The 18,372-nt window shown below is 36.8% G+C and overlaps 1 protein-coding gene across 1 annotated transcript in view; it reads right to left on the reverse strand.

Annotated features, from left to right (window-relative positions):
- Positions 1-5,220: 5,220 nt before the first annotated feature.
- The window catches only part of LOC144435370 (glutamate receptor ionotropic, NMDA 2B-like), a 78,396-nt gene continuing 65,244 nt past the window's right edge, over positions 5,221-18,372 (reverse strand). The window contains exons 3-11 of the mRNA XM_078123966.1: positions 18,154-18,362; positions 9,481-9,788; positions 8,960-9,085; positions 8,507-8,515; positions 7,998-8,218; positions 7,189-7,349; positions 6,220-6,401; positions 5,666-5,904; positions 5,221-5,280 (exon numbers count right to left, since the gene is read on the reverse strand). Coding sequence (XP_077980092.1) covers positions 5,221-5,280; positions 5,666-5,904; positions 6,220-6,401; positions 7,189-7,349; positions 7,998-8,218; positions 8,507-8,515; positions 8,960-9,085; positions 9,481-9,788; positions 18,154-18,362 — 1,515 coding nt within the window. The remainder of the gene's footprint in view (positions 5,281-5,665; positions 5,905-6,219; positions 6,402-7,188; positions 7,350-7,997; positions 8,219-8,506; positions 8,516-8,959; positions 9,086-9,480; positions 9,789-18,153; positions 18,363-18,372) is intronic.

The following is an 18,372-nucleotide window of genomic DNA, read 5'->3' on the forward strand; positions in this document are numbered from 1 at the left end:
TCATATATGGCTGGGTAGTCTGTAAGATACGCCGTGACGGGGCGCCCTCAAACATCGGCCAACCACTAACAGTGAGAGGAGGCCGGTGAGGGCGAAACGTCGTGATGTATCTTGCAGTCTAATGGCTGGGTGGCACAGTCAAGCAAATATGATAATAACTGACCTTCCCTTCCAACCAGCCAACCAAGAAATACATTTAATATAAGCAAGTACAAGTCAGGGATGTAAAAGACATATACCCATCAGTACTAAGAGGATTGACATATGCCATGGTGTTACCACAACTAATTAATAATACAACTAAATATTTCTAGCTAATACCCTATATGTACATAGTTACAATGGAGAAAGTCTTTGGATTTTTTGTATCATGATTTAGTGTTTTTTTACCAATTTATTTATTATTAGTATTAAAAATATGTAGTTATGTATTTTAGGACTACGAGAATCTTCGTGACTGATTACCTTAAGTTTGTTATTCACCTTCATATCGATATTGCCAGCTCACCCCAAGTAAGCACCCCCATCAGTTTTGTATATACAAACTTTTGTTTTCACCAGCTTTTGCATACATTGAAATTTCTATTAAACTTCCATATATGAAAAATCACATAATTAGTCATTATTTTTACCATTGGCTGTGTCTGTATAACATTTTAAAGGGAAACACGACTCCAGGAAATAGTCATTTTCATAAACTATTGGTTCTGGAGAGTCATTTCATGATGTACATGTACATGTATCTATTCACAGGCAAGGAAGTCTGTGGTATTAATTTATTGAAGTACTGACAGTTGTTAATCTGTGTGACTTGTCTTACACTTATTATACTCCTCCCGGACCTATTTGTTTTGACAATGCCTGCTGCTGTAGAAATTTGACTGGGGGTCAAAATGATAGAAATATTGTTTCTTGTGAGTTACCCAATAGTAAAGGATTTGGGTTTACCAAATGTTTGGTGTGTCACAAGAAGTTGCTGTGCATCATTATCATGTCAAATTATCTTAGATGGCACTATTACTGGGTATTATAAGTACTTGAGTAGCATAGTGTAAGAAGCTTTTCATAGATTTGCAAATAAAAAAGTGACTTCAAGTATGTTCTTGACTATTTCTATGAGGAAAAGGGACACAAAACACAGAGACTACCAGACAAGCCAATGCCATAAAAGGAAAAACAATCTTTTTTATTTACAATTACTGTAAGAAAAATCAAACTCAAAAACATTGAACAAAACTCTATAATTTGAATAAACACACAAGTACTGATTTGAATTTGACAAAAACCCTATCCCAAATGTATTGCCTATCACCTATTTATAGCCTTCAATATTCTTTAGTTTTTAATGATGTAGATATGTCATGTTACTCTGCCCTCAATGGCCTTGCACTTTAAAGGGTTTGGCCAATGTGTGAGGGTGCCCTGACACAACATCATTTCCAGACTATTTCAATTCATGCTCTTGAGTAGCCATAGCTGCTTTTTACCAGTACAATACAAGGTTCAAGTTGTTGTCTTCACTAATTACCAGTGGGTTGGCACAGTGAGATGGGCTTCGGATTTCAAGTGTACTAAGTTCGTTGTATAAATGGATAGGAAGTCTTCTGTACAGAAGTTCATGGAAGTCATTTCTGACTGTGTTTAAGAAAATACACCTTAACCTGCACAATCTGTCTAAATATGACTTTAAGAAATCATAAACTTGTCTATTTAAACTCGTACAATTTCATTTTAATCCATGCCTAGAATACCAGAGTACTTTCCTTGTTTGAGGTCAAAATTGACTTAAATCATTAACAAACTAACAGTGAAGTAATACTGTAAGTATTGGTTATATATTAGCATTGACCCCTCTCACGAAAAAAGAAAAGAAAACATACATTTCTCTGGTAAACAACACCCTCTAGTGATGGACTTTGGTGTACCTACTGTAGTTAGTTCAAATGTCATTATAGAAGGTAAAAGGATCTTCTATCTCCATGTTTGTATGATCGTATAATGGATATTCATGGAATTTTATATATGGTCCAAATAGGTAATTAATCACATGATCTGAAGGTACTTTTATAAAATTGAAATTTGTTGCTTGATCTTGTCTGAGATATAGTCATTACTGGATACAATTTGATATAAGTACTAGTGTAGAAATGCTTTATCTTTCATGTTTGCATCACTTGCTATAATTTAACTTATCATGTACATTTACTCCAAATCACATCATACTGGTAATACCTGAGTTAAGAGTTTATATAATGAATTAATTGAATGGCTTGTCCAATTTTATTTGGGATATTCTCATCTCTAATTTACAAGTCCTTTATATTTAATTCAACTGGGTTAAGAGTTAAGAGATTTAACCCACTGTATAAAAAGGAGGCATGTAACCAATTATTTGCTGCACATCCTCTTTTATATTGTAAATCATCCGGTCATCTTGTTTTCATAAATGAAATATGCGAAATGTTCATGTCGCACAGTCTGTAACTGGGGCCCCTTTTCAGCTAAATCAATGTAGATAACACTCGAATAATAATCATAACCACACAACCCTACAGCACTACAGGCTGTGCCAAGATGAAATATAACATGTAATTTCCATCACAAGAGATGATTATTTTGATCCCTGGAGGAACTGCGTTTGAGCTGACCTGTGGATTTCTGTGTGTTATGACCCCTTGCTTAAAGGGGCACAAGCTGAGTTTATACTTTTTTTGCGTAATTTTTTGCTGCATATTCAAAAGGTACTTGTATTTTACTTACTGAAGCATACTTAATCCTCTTTCTCCCTCAGGGGGGGGGGGAATGTGTTTATTTGTACACAATTAAGTACAAGGTGTGAGAAAGAGGATTAAAAGCATCACTTGTGATTGAATGAACTCAAACTTGGTGTTAAGACAAAACTTGTAAGCGATCCAATGGTGTAATTTATAATACACATAAAAATGTTGAAGGAAATCCTACTATGCAATCAACTGTTTTAACAATTTATGAAGACAATTGCAATGACATAGAAGACATGCATACGGCATTAACATTATCCTAGAATACTTTTGTCAAGGTTTTATACAAGTATTTTCATTTGAGTAAAAAAAACTCAGCTTGTACCACTTTTAATATCAAGTAATGCTTTAAATCATAGAGTGTGGAGTGTGTGTGTGTGTGTGTGTGTGGGGGGGGGGGATTAATTAAAATCTTGCTGGAATACAATTCAAACAAAAAGTAACTTTACCCTGGCATGAATTCAACAGATTTCAAGCATTGCCCATGAACGAAACATGTTCAGCTGCTGAACAAATAAGATTTGATGCATCAAGTTTGATTTTTGAACTTGATTTGAGTTATTTGTCCAAAGGAGCATTCATTCCAAGTTTATCAGTCGTGCATTGTATGGCGATTTTTTTTCCTTTTTCTTGGACGCATATCACATAATCATTCAATTACATCTCCCAGCCCATATCGTTGTACTTAACTTGCTGTGTATAACTGTTAAATTCGGTTTCTAAGACATGTACATGTATTGTGTGGTGGTAAAATTCAATTCACCAGAACCACATCAGTTTACTGGCCTCCATATCACATTAAAAGTCTTGTACTCTGTGGCTGCCCAGTTCAATTTACCAGACTTGCATTTCTTGGTTGCTCAATTCTCTTTTTGATTCCTGTTTCAGCACAGCTTTTCACCTTCGTTTTCCCTCACTAACTTAGCATGGTCGGTCCAACTTTTGCATTGAATTGCATGGTACCTGAAGTCACTTTTCAAGGCCTGTAATCAATAGTTGTCCAATTCAGTTTACCAGCCATGTTTTATAATCCAATACATGTAGACTTCAAGTGTGAGAGTGAGAGCTATTGCTGTGACTGCCACCACAACCACCACCTGCATCATCATCATCATCATCATCATCATCACTTCAATTTGAAGCTCTGCTATCCGTAGTAGCATAGCATATCTTAGCTCCAAGTATTGCTACAAAATATTCATTTCACACAAACAGCTTTAAGCCAATTGCTATACTGCTGACTCATGTAATTGAATTTCAGTTTCAATTTCATTACTATCGTAATCATCTGCATGCAAAAGTAAGTTCCTCGCTAAAGAACTATTTGATTTTATTTCATCTTCATATGATTTCCTTCGAATTTGGTTAGCTATAACACCGTTGTTTTTCCTGGAATGAAAATAACAACAGAAAATTTTATTACTCACAAATTCCAATTATGTTGCTGTATTTATACATATATATTTGTGCTTGTTGGATGATGTAGGTCATTAAAAAACAATGTCTGGTTCTGATTTCCTCTTACACATTAGGTTTGATACCCATACTCTCAGCACTGGGGGCTCCATTTTGAGACTCCCCCCAGGTAACCGAAACTATTCAAACCTCATCGTTTGGTCTCTGTCTGATAACATATCTTTAGGTGAACCTCTAGTATTAAAATTTCAAATTCACTGAGGAATTGTATCTTATCATGACTGACTGACTCTAACCCAAAGGCAACTGAACACAGAGTATCATTATTATAGAGATCTGAAGTTTTTATGATTTAAAAAAAAATCAGTTGTCATATTTGACAGGTACACAACTCTAAACAGACCTTGTTGTAGTTGAAATGCCAATGGATGCAATTGGAATCCCCAATGTTTTCTTTAGCGAATATACAGACACTGTACAGGCATCTCGCTGTGCCATATTTACTATTAATCTGCTGTTAAGTGATATAGCATTGTCAAATTGCTTGGTAGATTTTTGACGAGTAACTGATGGGGCTTATTAAATATGGAATATCATAGATGAATGGAGAATCAAAGCTAATGCTTTAAGTAAATATAATAAAATGAGGTGTTCAATTTTCACCCTGAGTTTCAATTCATGGCATTGCCAGTATCACCTGTACTCATTTATGGACCAAAAAATTCTGGAAAGATATTACTAAATATTAACAAACCTTTGTCTAACACAATATTCTAATTCTTCTATCATTCTTTGTGTTTCTTCTAATTTTTCTCTCATATCTGTACAAACTTTATTTTTACATCCCCTCAGTTGAGCTTCTCTTTTCTCATCGTCATCATCTTCAACGCCTAGCAGACTTGTAGTTTGCTGTAAAGGTTTGAAATGCAAATGTTGATCAAGACATCTAGACATTCTAGAAATTGTCTGCTGGGTATACTCCAAACAGAAATTTGGATGAGTTATCCCTTCTCATCAATGTTTCTTAATTCTTGTGTAATACAATCGGTTGTAACCCTTTATGTGTTCTTCGATTAATTTCCTCCTAAATGTCCAATGGTCGAGTGAATAGATTTATGTTGTTTTTGCAGACACTTCTTTCCCGCCAAATATTTCGCGCCGAAATTTCAAATCCTAACACCCTCTCTTGCACCGTGTATTAAGGTTTTGAGCCAAAACAAAGCCGTGTATTAATATTACACTTTACACCCAGGCGCTAGGCCTGCATATTTTACCATGAGTAGTGAATCACATCAAAACTGGTGGTGGTTGTCTGCCGAATGGTTCCCGCCAAAACAACGGCACGATATTTTGAACCGAGTACGTCAATTCGCACTCTACTCGTGCTCAAGGAGGATTGCAAAATATATTTTTGTCCACTCTTTTCACAAAATGATACTAGCAATTTTTTATTAGACACACAAACATACCTGACTTATCAAAGTGAGAAAACCCATTTTCCTTGTCCTACGTGCACAACATTTTGGAAGGTGACGATTGCAATGACATTCACAAATGAATGTCAGAACACTGATTATTACTGTCACTATGAGCAAATAGAATGCTCCTGCAAAATTTTCAACGTTTAGTGGGCGGCTGCTTTCCTTTCGAGCATTTTTATTGGTGCAGACTCCTTCAATAAACTTGTACCTGAGCTTGTCTAAGATACCTATTAGAATAGAAATAGAAAGAGGAATATCTGTGAAACTGCTTGAACGACACTGTGAACATGACAAACTAGTTATATGTTGTGGTAAACATCCGTAACATCAAATCAACTGGTTTCTTTTACAGCGCCACCAACAGAAGATCACTTTGTGCCTTCGTTTTTTCCACATGTATTTGTCCTCGTTGCAACGGCTATGCGATGATGGAAACGTTATATTTTTTTTAAAATTAAACTAAGTCTGTTTGAATCAAAATTTGTTACTCTACTCTCTCGATCGAAATTTTTGCACAAAGTCGAGAATATACGAATACCAACCTAGATCATCATACAGTAGCAAGTGTCTGTCGAATCTTGCTTTCCAAGGAGATCCTTTTGTAAATGCTATAGCAAACCCTGTCGTTCCATACACCTTGCCAACCATGATTAAGTTGCATTTGGGATCCTTGTCTTGCATATTTTCCAAAACAGCTGAATCATAGACAAATGCATCGATTTTTCTGTAACACAAAGAAAAAAACAACAACTTCATTTTGACCGACTCACGTCATCTTTAAAAAATTTGATATCATGTGTGTATTTAATTTCGTGTAATAAAAATAGTAATGTAGTGTGTTTGTGTGTGTGTGTGTGTGTGTGTGTGTGTGTGTGTGTGTGTGTGTGTGTGTGTGTGTGTGTGTGTGTGTGTGTGTTTGATAGCATCAATGTACATCAATGTATGATTCGAGTGCATGTTCTTGCTATCTGGCAATAGTAATGGTACTGTGGTTCTTTGCTTTTCTCTGGTGACAAAATGATGATTCAGGCGGCTCGCATCTTATCTCTAACAAAAACTGGATATCTGATACAGACACAGGAAAGTGAATACTTATCATATCATTAGAGACAGAGAGAAAGATAGATGCCCAGCTATAGAGAGAATGATAAGAATACATACACTACCCTTTAAATAATGATTAGATCATGGTCTGTTCTACACTAGGCTAGACTCAGTATCCTCGTTGTCGAATACAAACTGACAAAGTAGATTTTTTACTTTTACATTTATGACTAGAATTTAAAGAGTTTGTGGTCACTTCGACAAGGTTACCGTACAGAAAACAAAGAAGTAAATATGAATATGCCATTCAACCACTCAGAGGCTCGGTAGTAGGAGAACTAACTATAGTAATCTATTCATGACAAACAAGCAACCAAGTATCAAGAAAACAAACAACCAAAGAATTAGCGAACACATTTAAGTTACGAAGAACAGTTACTGTATTAAAGCTTTTACTTGATCCTCACCCTTTTTCCAGTGCTTGTGATGCTTCCTCTGCCGATGGTTGGACGAATTCTTTCATGTAATGAAACATTTTCTGGTTGGTTGTCTCGATGAGTCTTTCCACACTTGTTTGACCAACTGTTCCAAACTTGAATGGTGGTTCTACAGAATGTGGTTTCTGGATCTGATGGCAAGGAAAGACATAAATAAATACTCAACTTACAGCTCATTTCATGTTAGCGTTCACTGGCTATACAACCAAACGGAAACAATAAGAAACTGCTCTTGTCACACTTTAAGATACCAATTATATTGAACCAATAGTTTCTTCCGATATGTTGTCTAAATGAAATGATTCTGAAGTAAACGAGCAGACATCGAAATGTTGGCGCACTCATGTCTGCGTCTAGTTGCAGTACATTTAAATAGTTTGTTTCATTGAGACAAGTGGAAGATATAGCAATATTTTTCATTTGCTATATATACCAAGAAGACGTCAAGGTTCAGGGCACACCTGCATTGTTTAACGATCATACTGAAAATTGTGAGATCCGAGGTCTTACTACAACTCTAGACGTAGTCGTGATGCAGGAGTAATATCTCGATTTGTGTGTAAATATAAGCTTACATGTATGTGTATGTGTATGTGTTTGTGTATGTATGTGTGTGTGTGTGTGTGTGTGTGTGTGTGTGTGTGTGTGTATGTGTATGTGTATGTGTATGTGTATGTCAATGTTTGTAGTGTGAGAGAGGTACCAGTAAGCTGTAAGGGGTGTATTCAAACGAAGTATGACGCCAATAACTGAATTCGAATTGTCGTCAATACTCTCACCTTTTCGTCCGTAATCCCAGAAATTTTCTCGTGCGTTTCTTCGTGAATCATGTGAGCTGCCAAATTGCCAGTATACATGGCAACAAATATTAGGGCGAAGCACGCCCACATGTTGGTCATGAATTTACCCGTGTAGCTACGGGGAACTTTTGAAGGAACGGAATTGTTGAATAAAATACCCCACGTCATCCACACTGCTCGGCCTAGAGTGAATTTGGACTCTGAAATAAGTAGAATGGATCATACATGTGACAGTTAAACGAGTTGATATAACCTATAAGACTTAGGAAGCTTTTAGTAATTACAGGTGGGGGAGGGCCATGGAATGGGGGGGGGTGTCAGATTTTACAAAACAGTTCTCGGGGAGATGGCCATATTTAAAAGAAAATAAATGCGGGTAGGGGGTGTCATACTTTACTTTGCCTCATATTGTATGACTGCATTATTTTGTGACATTGGTATCCCATCGCTGCCACCACCACCACCACCACCACCACTACTACATCCACTGTACGGTACTGCAATATCAGAACATATCAGTCAAATCGGTACTGACAAAACAATGCAGTCAATCAATAATTAGTCGTGATATAAAAGAGTGGGGGGGGGGGTAGTGTGGTGGTAAGATATTTGGGATAGTTTTAAAAGAAAGGGAATTATGGAGAGTTACTTTTTACTTGTTAATACCTCAGATCACTATAATGCTCAGTGTTATTCCTTCAGGAGGCTCCCTTATTATATATAAAAACGATTTGATGCATTCCAATGTTTTGTGAGTTATTTGATTTTTATTTACTACAATATGTATATACGTCGTTCTTCTCACAAAATGCAGTGTCTGAAAATTATGTCCACATACATCATAACATCGAATGTGAATTTGATACATTGAAGAAAGTGGATATGATGTCAATGGTTCTATATGGAACATGAACAGGCGGTTATGTCTGGGTAAGGCTTACCTTTGAGACCTTCGATTTTGCCGTCATATCCCGATGGACTGCAAAACTCGAAGACAAAGACAGACACAGCTGCCACATTCAGTGTTACAACGAGCACAATCACCCATAAAGCAATGTCAAAGGGGGCTGAAAGTAAAAACAAACCAAAACAGTTTTATTCAAATCGAAAGAAGTAACTCACATAATTATCAATGACATTTGGGGTATGGTCTTTGTGTTCTTGTTGTGACGCACATACCACCTCATCATGCACATGTAAATTGAAATACCTGTCGGGAAACGCCAAGGTGAACTCATCTGATGCGGGTTTAGTTCCGCCAATGTTTACAGCAGTGTTAGAACGCACACTCTACAGGAGTATACCAACACCAATCAATGAAAAACAAGAACAAGAGTATGCACCATGCCGTTTATTTGACAGCTACATGGTTTTATGTTACCATGGTAATAGCGAGCTTACTCCAAACTGTAAGTTCTATGCATATATCAAAGTCATCCCTGAGCAGAAGACAACGACTCACCAAGGAAAGCATGTGGTAAGACTACGCCTGATGACTTTGGCACCAAGACAGCGACACCAACGTCCATGAAAGGAACCGAGAAATCAACTACTTTGAATCTCTCCGTCGACATCTTGACGGCAGCAACAGCGGCATCCGCTTTGCCGTCAATCAGATCTCTGACAATGCCATTCCAGCTTCCGTTGTCGTAACGTACGCCGTAAAGGTCGTCATCTACTAAGTAGAGGTCATATGTGAACTTCAAATCTCGGCTCAATATCTGCAAAAGTTCGATGCAGTATCCCGAACAGCACATCGTGTAGAACGCCCTATAAGAAAAAAAACAAATTGGATTTTTGGTAACAAGACTTCAACATTTTGCGTCGCACTTTTTATACACAAGCTGCTTTACAGACACTTGCGCAGTAGTAGTGTATTTGCCCACTATGATTTGTCTTATCCCCACGGTCCTTAGAGAAACTGGACATGCAAAGGGCAATCACTGTAGATAGAAAATAGGATGTAAATATAGCAAAACGGGTCTTCTCCTTGATCAGATTTAAATCAGATTGGATAGCATCATTCTAGCGTTGTCGGTAAGAGACGTGATGGTGTTAATTACAGTGCTTTTCCCTAAAGCGAGTCAAAGCTATTAAATGAACTATCAAGATCAGTGAGCTTGATCGCAAGGGTTCATGTTGAGATAGACACCATAAAGATAACACACAAACATCACTTACACTGTGTGGACTCTGTCTTTAGTTAATGATATAAACAGTAACAACATGCATACTACTTTAACAGATTCTACCAACTTTCACTGGCTGCTGCACTTACCATGGATTTTGTTTGAACTTCAACAGATTATACCCTGTGTAGTAGTTACTGTTTATATTATAAACTAACTACAGAGCCTACACAGTGTAAGTGGTGTTTGTGTGTTATCTTTATGGTGTCTATCTCAACTTGACATGAAACCTTGAGATCAGGCCTAGGCTCACTCGTCTTGATAGTTCATTTAATAGCTTTGACTCGCTTTGGGGAAAAGCAATGTACATCAAAATGGTCAGTGACACCAGCTTTTATTTTGAATCCTATCTAGGCATATACGTGATCACGTCCACACTTCATCGAGTTGACGTGGCAAAACACATGGTAAGCAGACACACTCCCATCACTTCTATGCCGTAGGGATAAGAATAAATACCAGTTTTTCCTGTTATTAATACAACTATGACCACTCTTTGAATATAGAAATGTCATAGAAGCCCCATGGACATGTGCAGCTGCGATGAAACACTATCGGTGGTGACGCCATGCCCCATCCTGTCGAAACACGATCATTTAATCCACGGAGTATTGTTATTATTAGGAACATGCACGAGACAACACACAATGCATCGCATCAAAGCCTAACACAACATTGCCAGATATCGAATTTTTTTGACAGATTTAGAATAAATTGTTCTTTAAGACTTTGACGTTTGGTATATTAAGATGTTGAGTTGAGTTGAGTTGCCAATACCGAATTTACATTCTACCTCACCATTCCCTAAACGGAATCACGTGAGTGCCGGCCCTTGTTACAAAGAGATTGAAAATGAAAAAAAAATAACAGTGGGAAATTATGCTTTCACTATGATACTGTCTAACGGGGACAAATCTGATGTTCTGTGGTGGATGAACACTGAAGACTAGCAGTACTCGCATCACATTATTTACCATTGGTCTGATGTAATATTATGGTCTGATGCCTCAGCTCATGGCTGGGAGGCATTCATAACTTTAATGAAACTAATGGGCATTGGTTTAAAGTGGAGAGTGAGAAATACATCAAGTATTCACAATGGTACCTGGGGTTCTATAAAGTCTCATTTGATTTTTAATTTTCAAGTTAGGAAGCCTTCAATAATTACAAGGGGGAGGGGCCGTGGGAAATCTTGAGCCCGGTCTGTTGTGTAAAATGTGACCCCCATTCACTAAAACATGACCCTACCCATTGTTGAAATGTTAAAACCCACTGAGTCATACGACGAAAATAGGGACACGAGTCTGAGAATCAATTGCAAGGACTCGATCCCATCGTTGCCACCACATTGGTAATTTTACATTATGTATGTAATAATAATAAAAAAATAATAATAAACTTTATTGCAACCTTATCTATATTACCAGATATCAGTACAATACAATCCAATAAAGCATAAAGAAGAATACTTGTATTGACCCCAAAAAGTCGTTTCACTATGTGAAAATCAACACTCAAATGTATGTATGTATGTATGTATGTATGTATGTATGTATGTATGTATGTATGTATGTATGTATGTATGTATGTATGTATGTATGTATGTATGTATGCATGCATGCATGCATGCATGCATGCATGTGTGTGTGTGTGTGTGTGTGTGTGTGTGTGTGTGTGTGTGTGTGTGTGTAGGTAGGTAGGTGTGCGTGTGTGTGTGTGTGTGTGTGTGTAGGTAGGTAGGTAGGTAGGCAGCTAGGTATGTATGTTTTGCTTGCATTTAAGCGTGTGTGTTGGTACGTAGCTACTAGTGATAAACATTACAAATAACTTCACAAAATATGTCAACATGTTTTCACAATATCAATGAAACGCTAACGAAAACGCTGGTCAAAGATCATTATATGTTTACGAGTGTTCCCTCTCAATATGAACTAACCTAGTTAGCTGACAGCTCACGTATTACGTACGACTGAATTGATCTGTTATATAAAAAATAATGGAATATAGACTCGAATGACGATGACAATCCTATTTCTACCCCCCCCCCCCCGCCTTCGCCTAATACTCAATAAAAACAAAATATTAATGGCACCCTTGCTCTTTGGTTTAATGCATTATTAAGCTATTTCAATAGGCCTCACGGCATTTCGAGTTATATTTCTAAGCTCCCACTCTCACCGATGTCATTGTTTTGTTAGTAGTCACTGGTCGCAAATCAACTTTAACGGAAGCAAAAATTGCTCCCTTCTCATTTGCAATTTAAGTCGAAAATCGATCTTTAACGACGAGTATATAGTAAAGACGTCTATTTATGTTTAGCTAGTAAACACGATTCGTGAGTATGAGCGTGTTACACGAGGAATTTTTCGGTCATATGGGGCACATGCACTAAAGCGCCTCTGTATTAAATACTATACGGTACATATGGGCACGTGAAAAGATTCTAATGAAATCGAAATCACATTTAGGTGGATTAAAGTGATGGGCATACGGGCCGCTGTATACACTGAAGCAGATCAATTGTTAACATTTCCAATTTCGGTCGCAACAGCTTTTGTGTAATCCGACTTTCAGAGTAAGCTTTTGTCTATAGCTACACGATTTCCCTGGATGTAGTGGTAAGGAAAACAGGCATGAGTTCGCGAAAAAGGCGCAAAATTGACCCAAGTTGACCCCTACGTCAATGTTCACTTCGCTTGAATGACGATTTATACGACAGTACACAAAAAATATTCATCCGATTACCTACGCTGATTTTTGCCATAAATATGTTAGACTTTGGCGCCATTTTATATTAGTTCTTTTGCCGGCATGCATTTGCGTATCATCAAAAGTATTACTTGGTGAGAAAAATGGAGAAGGTATAGACACACTGGTGACAAATTTGTTTATAATGAGATTGTCTCGAAAAACGATTAAACCCCCTGGTAGCTCAGAATACCACGAATATGATGTTGTTAACCCTGACCTTTCTTTTCTGTTAGAAGACTTTACTTTATGATGAGAAATATTGGTAAATTATTAACTTCAGATACCACTATTTTGATCTTTTTTAAGGTTTGAAATGTTGCGATTCTCTTTACTGTGTTAACAGTGTCTTTCATGTGATGAAACCGAATACGCCCTCAACAGAATTATTACCTTAAAGGGAACGGGTACTTTGCGAATTCACCGTTGTGATTAATGGAAGCATCCACTGGATGTTAAACAAGATAAAATGAGTTGGCCTCATTCATATTTATATTCACTTATATTATCAGTACAAAGTTGACAACGATCAGAGCATAGCGGAAGTGACGTACAAGACTTGCTAGGTAGCCGCTTCCGTGCTGTCGACTGTTTCTATTATTATTGTAATCGTATGACAAATTCAAACAGTCGGCATTACGGCAAACGGAAGTTCCCTATCACTAATAAAGACCAACACGTCATTTCCGCGTAATTTCTGATCGATGCCAATACTGATAAATTCTATACTGATAAATGAAAGTTAATGAAATAAACACATTTCTCACGTTTAGCATCTAAGTGTTTATTGAAAATAATGAATTCATGATGTATGATTTCAAAAGGTCCTGGAATGAATAAATCACGATTTCATTAATTTAATACCGTGACGAAAAACTATATGCAAAATATTTCGGCATATCTATGATAAACGAACCAAATACAAGCGAGTGAATTGCGTAATCTACGAAACGATACTTAGAAAGACTGAAACTTATACTATGTCCACGTTTTACTTTTTTAAATAATAAAAAGTAAGATATGCTGGGGCATTAGCAGACGTATGATGAAAAAAAGGTCAATCTGCTTTTAAGCTTAAATCGAATAGATATGGGGTTTTTGACACTAATCTCTTTACTTTTTTGTATTTAAATGATTAATGTCAATGTAAATTTAATCTTGGATTTTAATTTTAGTGTTAGAATAATTTCATAAACGATTTCTATTGGTCGCGATCTCTATACTTTTCGCCCTATTAAGTAAGATTGCTCGATATCAATGGGAAGTTGGACCGAAGTTATGCTTTTAAATATGTCTGTCTGTCTGTCTGTCTGTCTGTCTGTCTGTCTGTCTGTCTGTCTGTCTGTCTGTCTGTCTGTCTGTCTGTCTGTCTGTCTGTCTGTCTGATTGCAACCAAAATATCTAAGTTTTAAATGGATTAGTAAGAAAAACATTGAATTTCGTGGAAAGCTTTCCTTTCGATAAGGATCTGGCAGAACAAATTGATTAGATATTGATGGAAATCTGGTCCTGTTTCTTGATTTATAGAGCGAAGATTTCATTTGGGTTAGGGAACGAGCAGAATTTATGGCGGGGGGGGGGAGGTGCTGTAGAGAAAATATTAGGCCTAATAAAAAAAATGTGTGGTTTCGATTACGCTCAATTTCAGAATAGGTGGGGTAGGTAGGATTTTAATTTTATTTTTATTATATTTTTGTCTGTGTGAGTGTCTAGTTAAGATTTTCCATTGTTTTCCAAATGGTCTCAGTGTTGTTTATTACTTCCTATCAGATGTAAAACCATTACAGATTAGAAGAACAGTTTTAACTTTTAAGTTGATGCCAGTTTCCGCATCCACTATTTCTCATGAGCCATCTTATTATTTTTTTCTCAAATACGTAAATGGAAGTTTTGGGGCAGTGAAATTCTAGGTGGGGTTGGGTAACCGGAACCAAACAAGTATTTTCTTTTAGGCCTTATGGCCAAACATTTTTTTCGCAGCGATCACTTCGCGCTTAAAAAGGAATCATGTCTCTTCCTAAAAGAGCACAGCAATAATTTTCGTAGCCCCTTAAGGAGATTTTTCATAAGCACTTAGTGCCCTTAGTGCATGGTGTCCCCCTCCCACCCACACACATTCTGGTGTTGTACAGGTGTATATCCGTACATGGATGTGGGCTTTGTAGGGAGAGAGAGGCGGTAACCTATATTTGGAGGTACTTAGCCAGCAGGACTTTTTTCCCTTCAACATTGATTTGGAGAAGGATTAAACAGCTTCACCATGATCGCTGGAGCGTATTGTTTTTGGAGTGGGTGTCCCCTCCCATGGTGAGCATTTTCTGTTTTAAATAAGGACATGTAGGAGACTGTTTAAAGGCGTATTAGTACAAACCATACACATTATTAAAAGCCGTAAAGTAGTTTTCACTACCCCGATTTTACCCTCAGTACATTATCATAAATGGTTTCTATATTGCCTACATTTTAAAGACACACACACACACACACACACACACACACACTCATTCGATTCATTCATTCGCTTGACTGTCGGCTACCTCTCTCTAAGCTCAGTTGATCCGATAAAACTCTCATTGCGACTATCAAACTAAAAACTTTCATCTCTCTCTCTCTCTCTCTCTCTCTCTCTCTCTCTCTCTCTCTCTCTCTCTCTCTCTCTCTCTCTCTCTCTCTCTCTCTCTCTCTCTCTCTCTCTCTCTCTCTCTCTCTCTCTCTCTCTCTCTCTCAACCCTGAACTTTATTTGGTGCATTTCAACAGATTTGAAATTGCCAGAGAGAAAACAACATTATGCCGAACTTGTAAAAGGAACCTGGCAAACCACCAAATCGCGCATTAACTGTGCCACAGTTGATTCATTCTCCACGAGAGATTTAAATTCCCCCTATGTCTTTTTTTCTTCAAATTTTGATTGCTAACAGAAATTATACTCATTTACGTCAATTCGTTTAATGACTCACGACAAGAGATCGTGTTGTATCGACTGGAAAAACATATTACTGCTAGAGCAAAGGAATATCATCGAAAACAATGAATGTTGTATCAAGGTTTTAAATCCAGCAAATGTCTTACCCGTCAGTTTACTTTAAGATTATGATATGGCATATTATATTTGGAATGATAATTGTGATATTGCTCACTAATTATATATATATATATATATATATATATATATATATATATATATATATATATATATATATATATATATATATATATATATATATATATAGACACACACACACACACACACACATATATATATATACATACATGTACATACATACACACATACATGCATACACTATTTATATTTTACATATTAGATTTATATATATATTGAATATATGTATTATAGAATTGCTATAATTCTATATACCGTTAGATTGTAAATTGTAACACTAAATTGTGTAAGTATTAAAGGTATGGAATAGAGGTGAGCCACTGATATATTGAGTTAGAAGAGGAGAGCAAGAAAGTCAAAGAATAAGATGGTGATGATGATGAAGATCGAACATTCATCTCACGTCGGCACAAAGACTAAAAGCTTTTCATGTACTGCCAGGATATGTGTATAAAAATAGCTAAAAAATTGCTCCCTCGAGGATAACATTCTAATTTATCTCACATTTTTATCAGTGTTGGGTCTGTCTGTAGCTTTTTCTCCGGATACTTGTTAACTTTATCCACTATTAGCCTTACACATCCCTGCCTATCGATAAATCATGATATTGTGATATGGTGTGTTGACAAAGTTGAAGACGTAAGCGTGTTGTTTCCAAATCGATAAGTTAAACATTATGTGTGTGGTTGAAACCGGACGTGTTTTAATGTGCAGTGCATACTTAACTAAGTTTGGTTTATAAACAAATGACATCAATACTTACACACTGACCACTTATTGCAACCCACTTAGCATATTTTGATTACACCTGCTACCTAATATTGTGAGACAACATGCTATATTGTCTTTGTGCAATGTCCTAAATTAAGGTTAATATAATGATTTATTCTAGTGATTGGATGGGAACATCAGGTATACTTATCGGCCAGGTGAATCTTGTGTTGTGCCTTACCTGTAAATCCTAGTATATTTAGCGTACTTGAATGCCTTAGCCCTGTGATGTCATGAGGCAAAAATTGTTTACTCGCATATGTGTATTTAAATCCATCATATCGGTCAGTTAGTTAGTCAGCCAGCTAGCCCGCCAGACTGACTGACTGACTGACTGACTGACTGACTGACTGACAAAATGACATAGTCAGTCAGTCAGCCTGATGGATAGACAGACAGACAGACAGAGACAGGCAGGCAGGCAGGCAGGCAGACAGACATACCTACCTACCTACCTACCTACCTACCTACCTACCTACCTACCTACCTACCTGCATGCATACATACATACATACATACATACATACATACATACATACATACATACATACATACATACATACATACATACGTACGTACATATATACATACATACATACATACATACATACATACATACATACATACATACATACATACGGACAGACAGACAGACAGACAGACAGACAGACAGACAGACAGACAGACAGACAGACCCATAATAGACCGACAAATGGCATTTAATTTGATCTTTTTCACCCGCTGAATATATATAGTGCTTGAACAAACCCAAAACACTCAAAATATGATTATAAATCTCAGACCACTATAACGGTCCTACTATGAATCAGGCCTAAAAAAAATTGTTTGGTCCCGGTTAACTGACCCATCTAAATTTCACTGCTGACCTAAAACATTTTTTACGTATTCGAAAAAAATAAAATAAAATCGCAAATATTGTGAAGTCTCGCAAGAAATAGTGGATGCGAAAACTTAAAAAGACAATATAAAACTATTCTTCCAATGTGTAGTGGCTGCACATCTGATGAGAAGAAACAAATAACACATATACCATATGAAAAAGAACGGAAAACACAACTCCCTTATCTAGACTCTCACATATGAAAAAAAAAAAAAAAAATGAATGTACGTACCACACCTATTCTAAAATTGAGCGTAATTGGAACAACACATTTCTTTTTGGTTAGGCCTCAATAACAAATCTAAACATCAAAACATGAAAGGTCCGATCCCTTCCTAGAAGATCTTTGTCTTATTATTGGGCACACAACAATCACAGGCAAAAAATAAAGAATATTTACCAACCCCGTTGTCAAATCCTGTTTCACACATGTGACACCGGCATGACACGTCATGTTGACTTTCTCATAAGGCACGATGGAGACAAAAGGCATTTCTACTATCGACACAATACGTATATGACGGCGTTTGGTTTGTCCCCTTGGCGGAAGCTCTGGTTTTCCAAGCCACGAAATCTCATCGACTGATAGACTTCCATTTCTCCACATCCCCACCTATTTATAA

This window comes from Glandiceps talaboti, chromosome 5 (assembly GCF_964340395.1).
Source record: "Glandiceps talaboti chromosome 5, keGlaTala1.1, whole genome shotgun sequence".
In the NCBI taxonomy this organism is placed as follows: domain Eukaryota; kingdom Metazoa; phylum Hemichordata; class Enteropneusta; family Spengelidae; genus Glandiceps; species Glandiceps talaboti.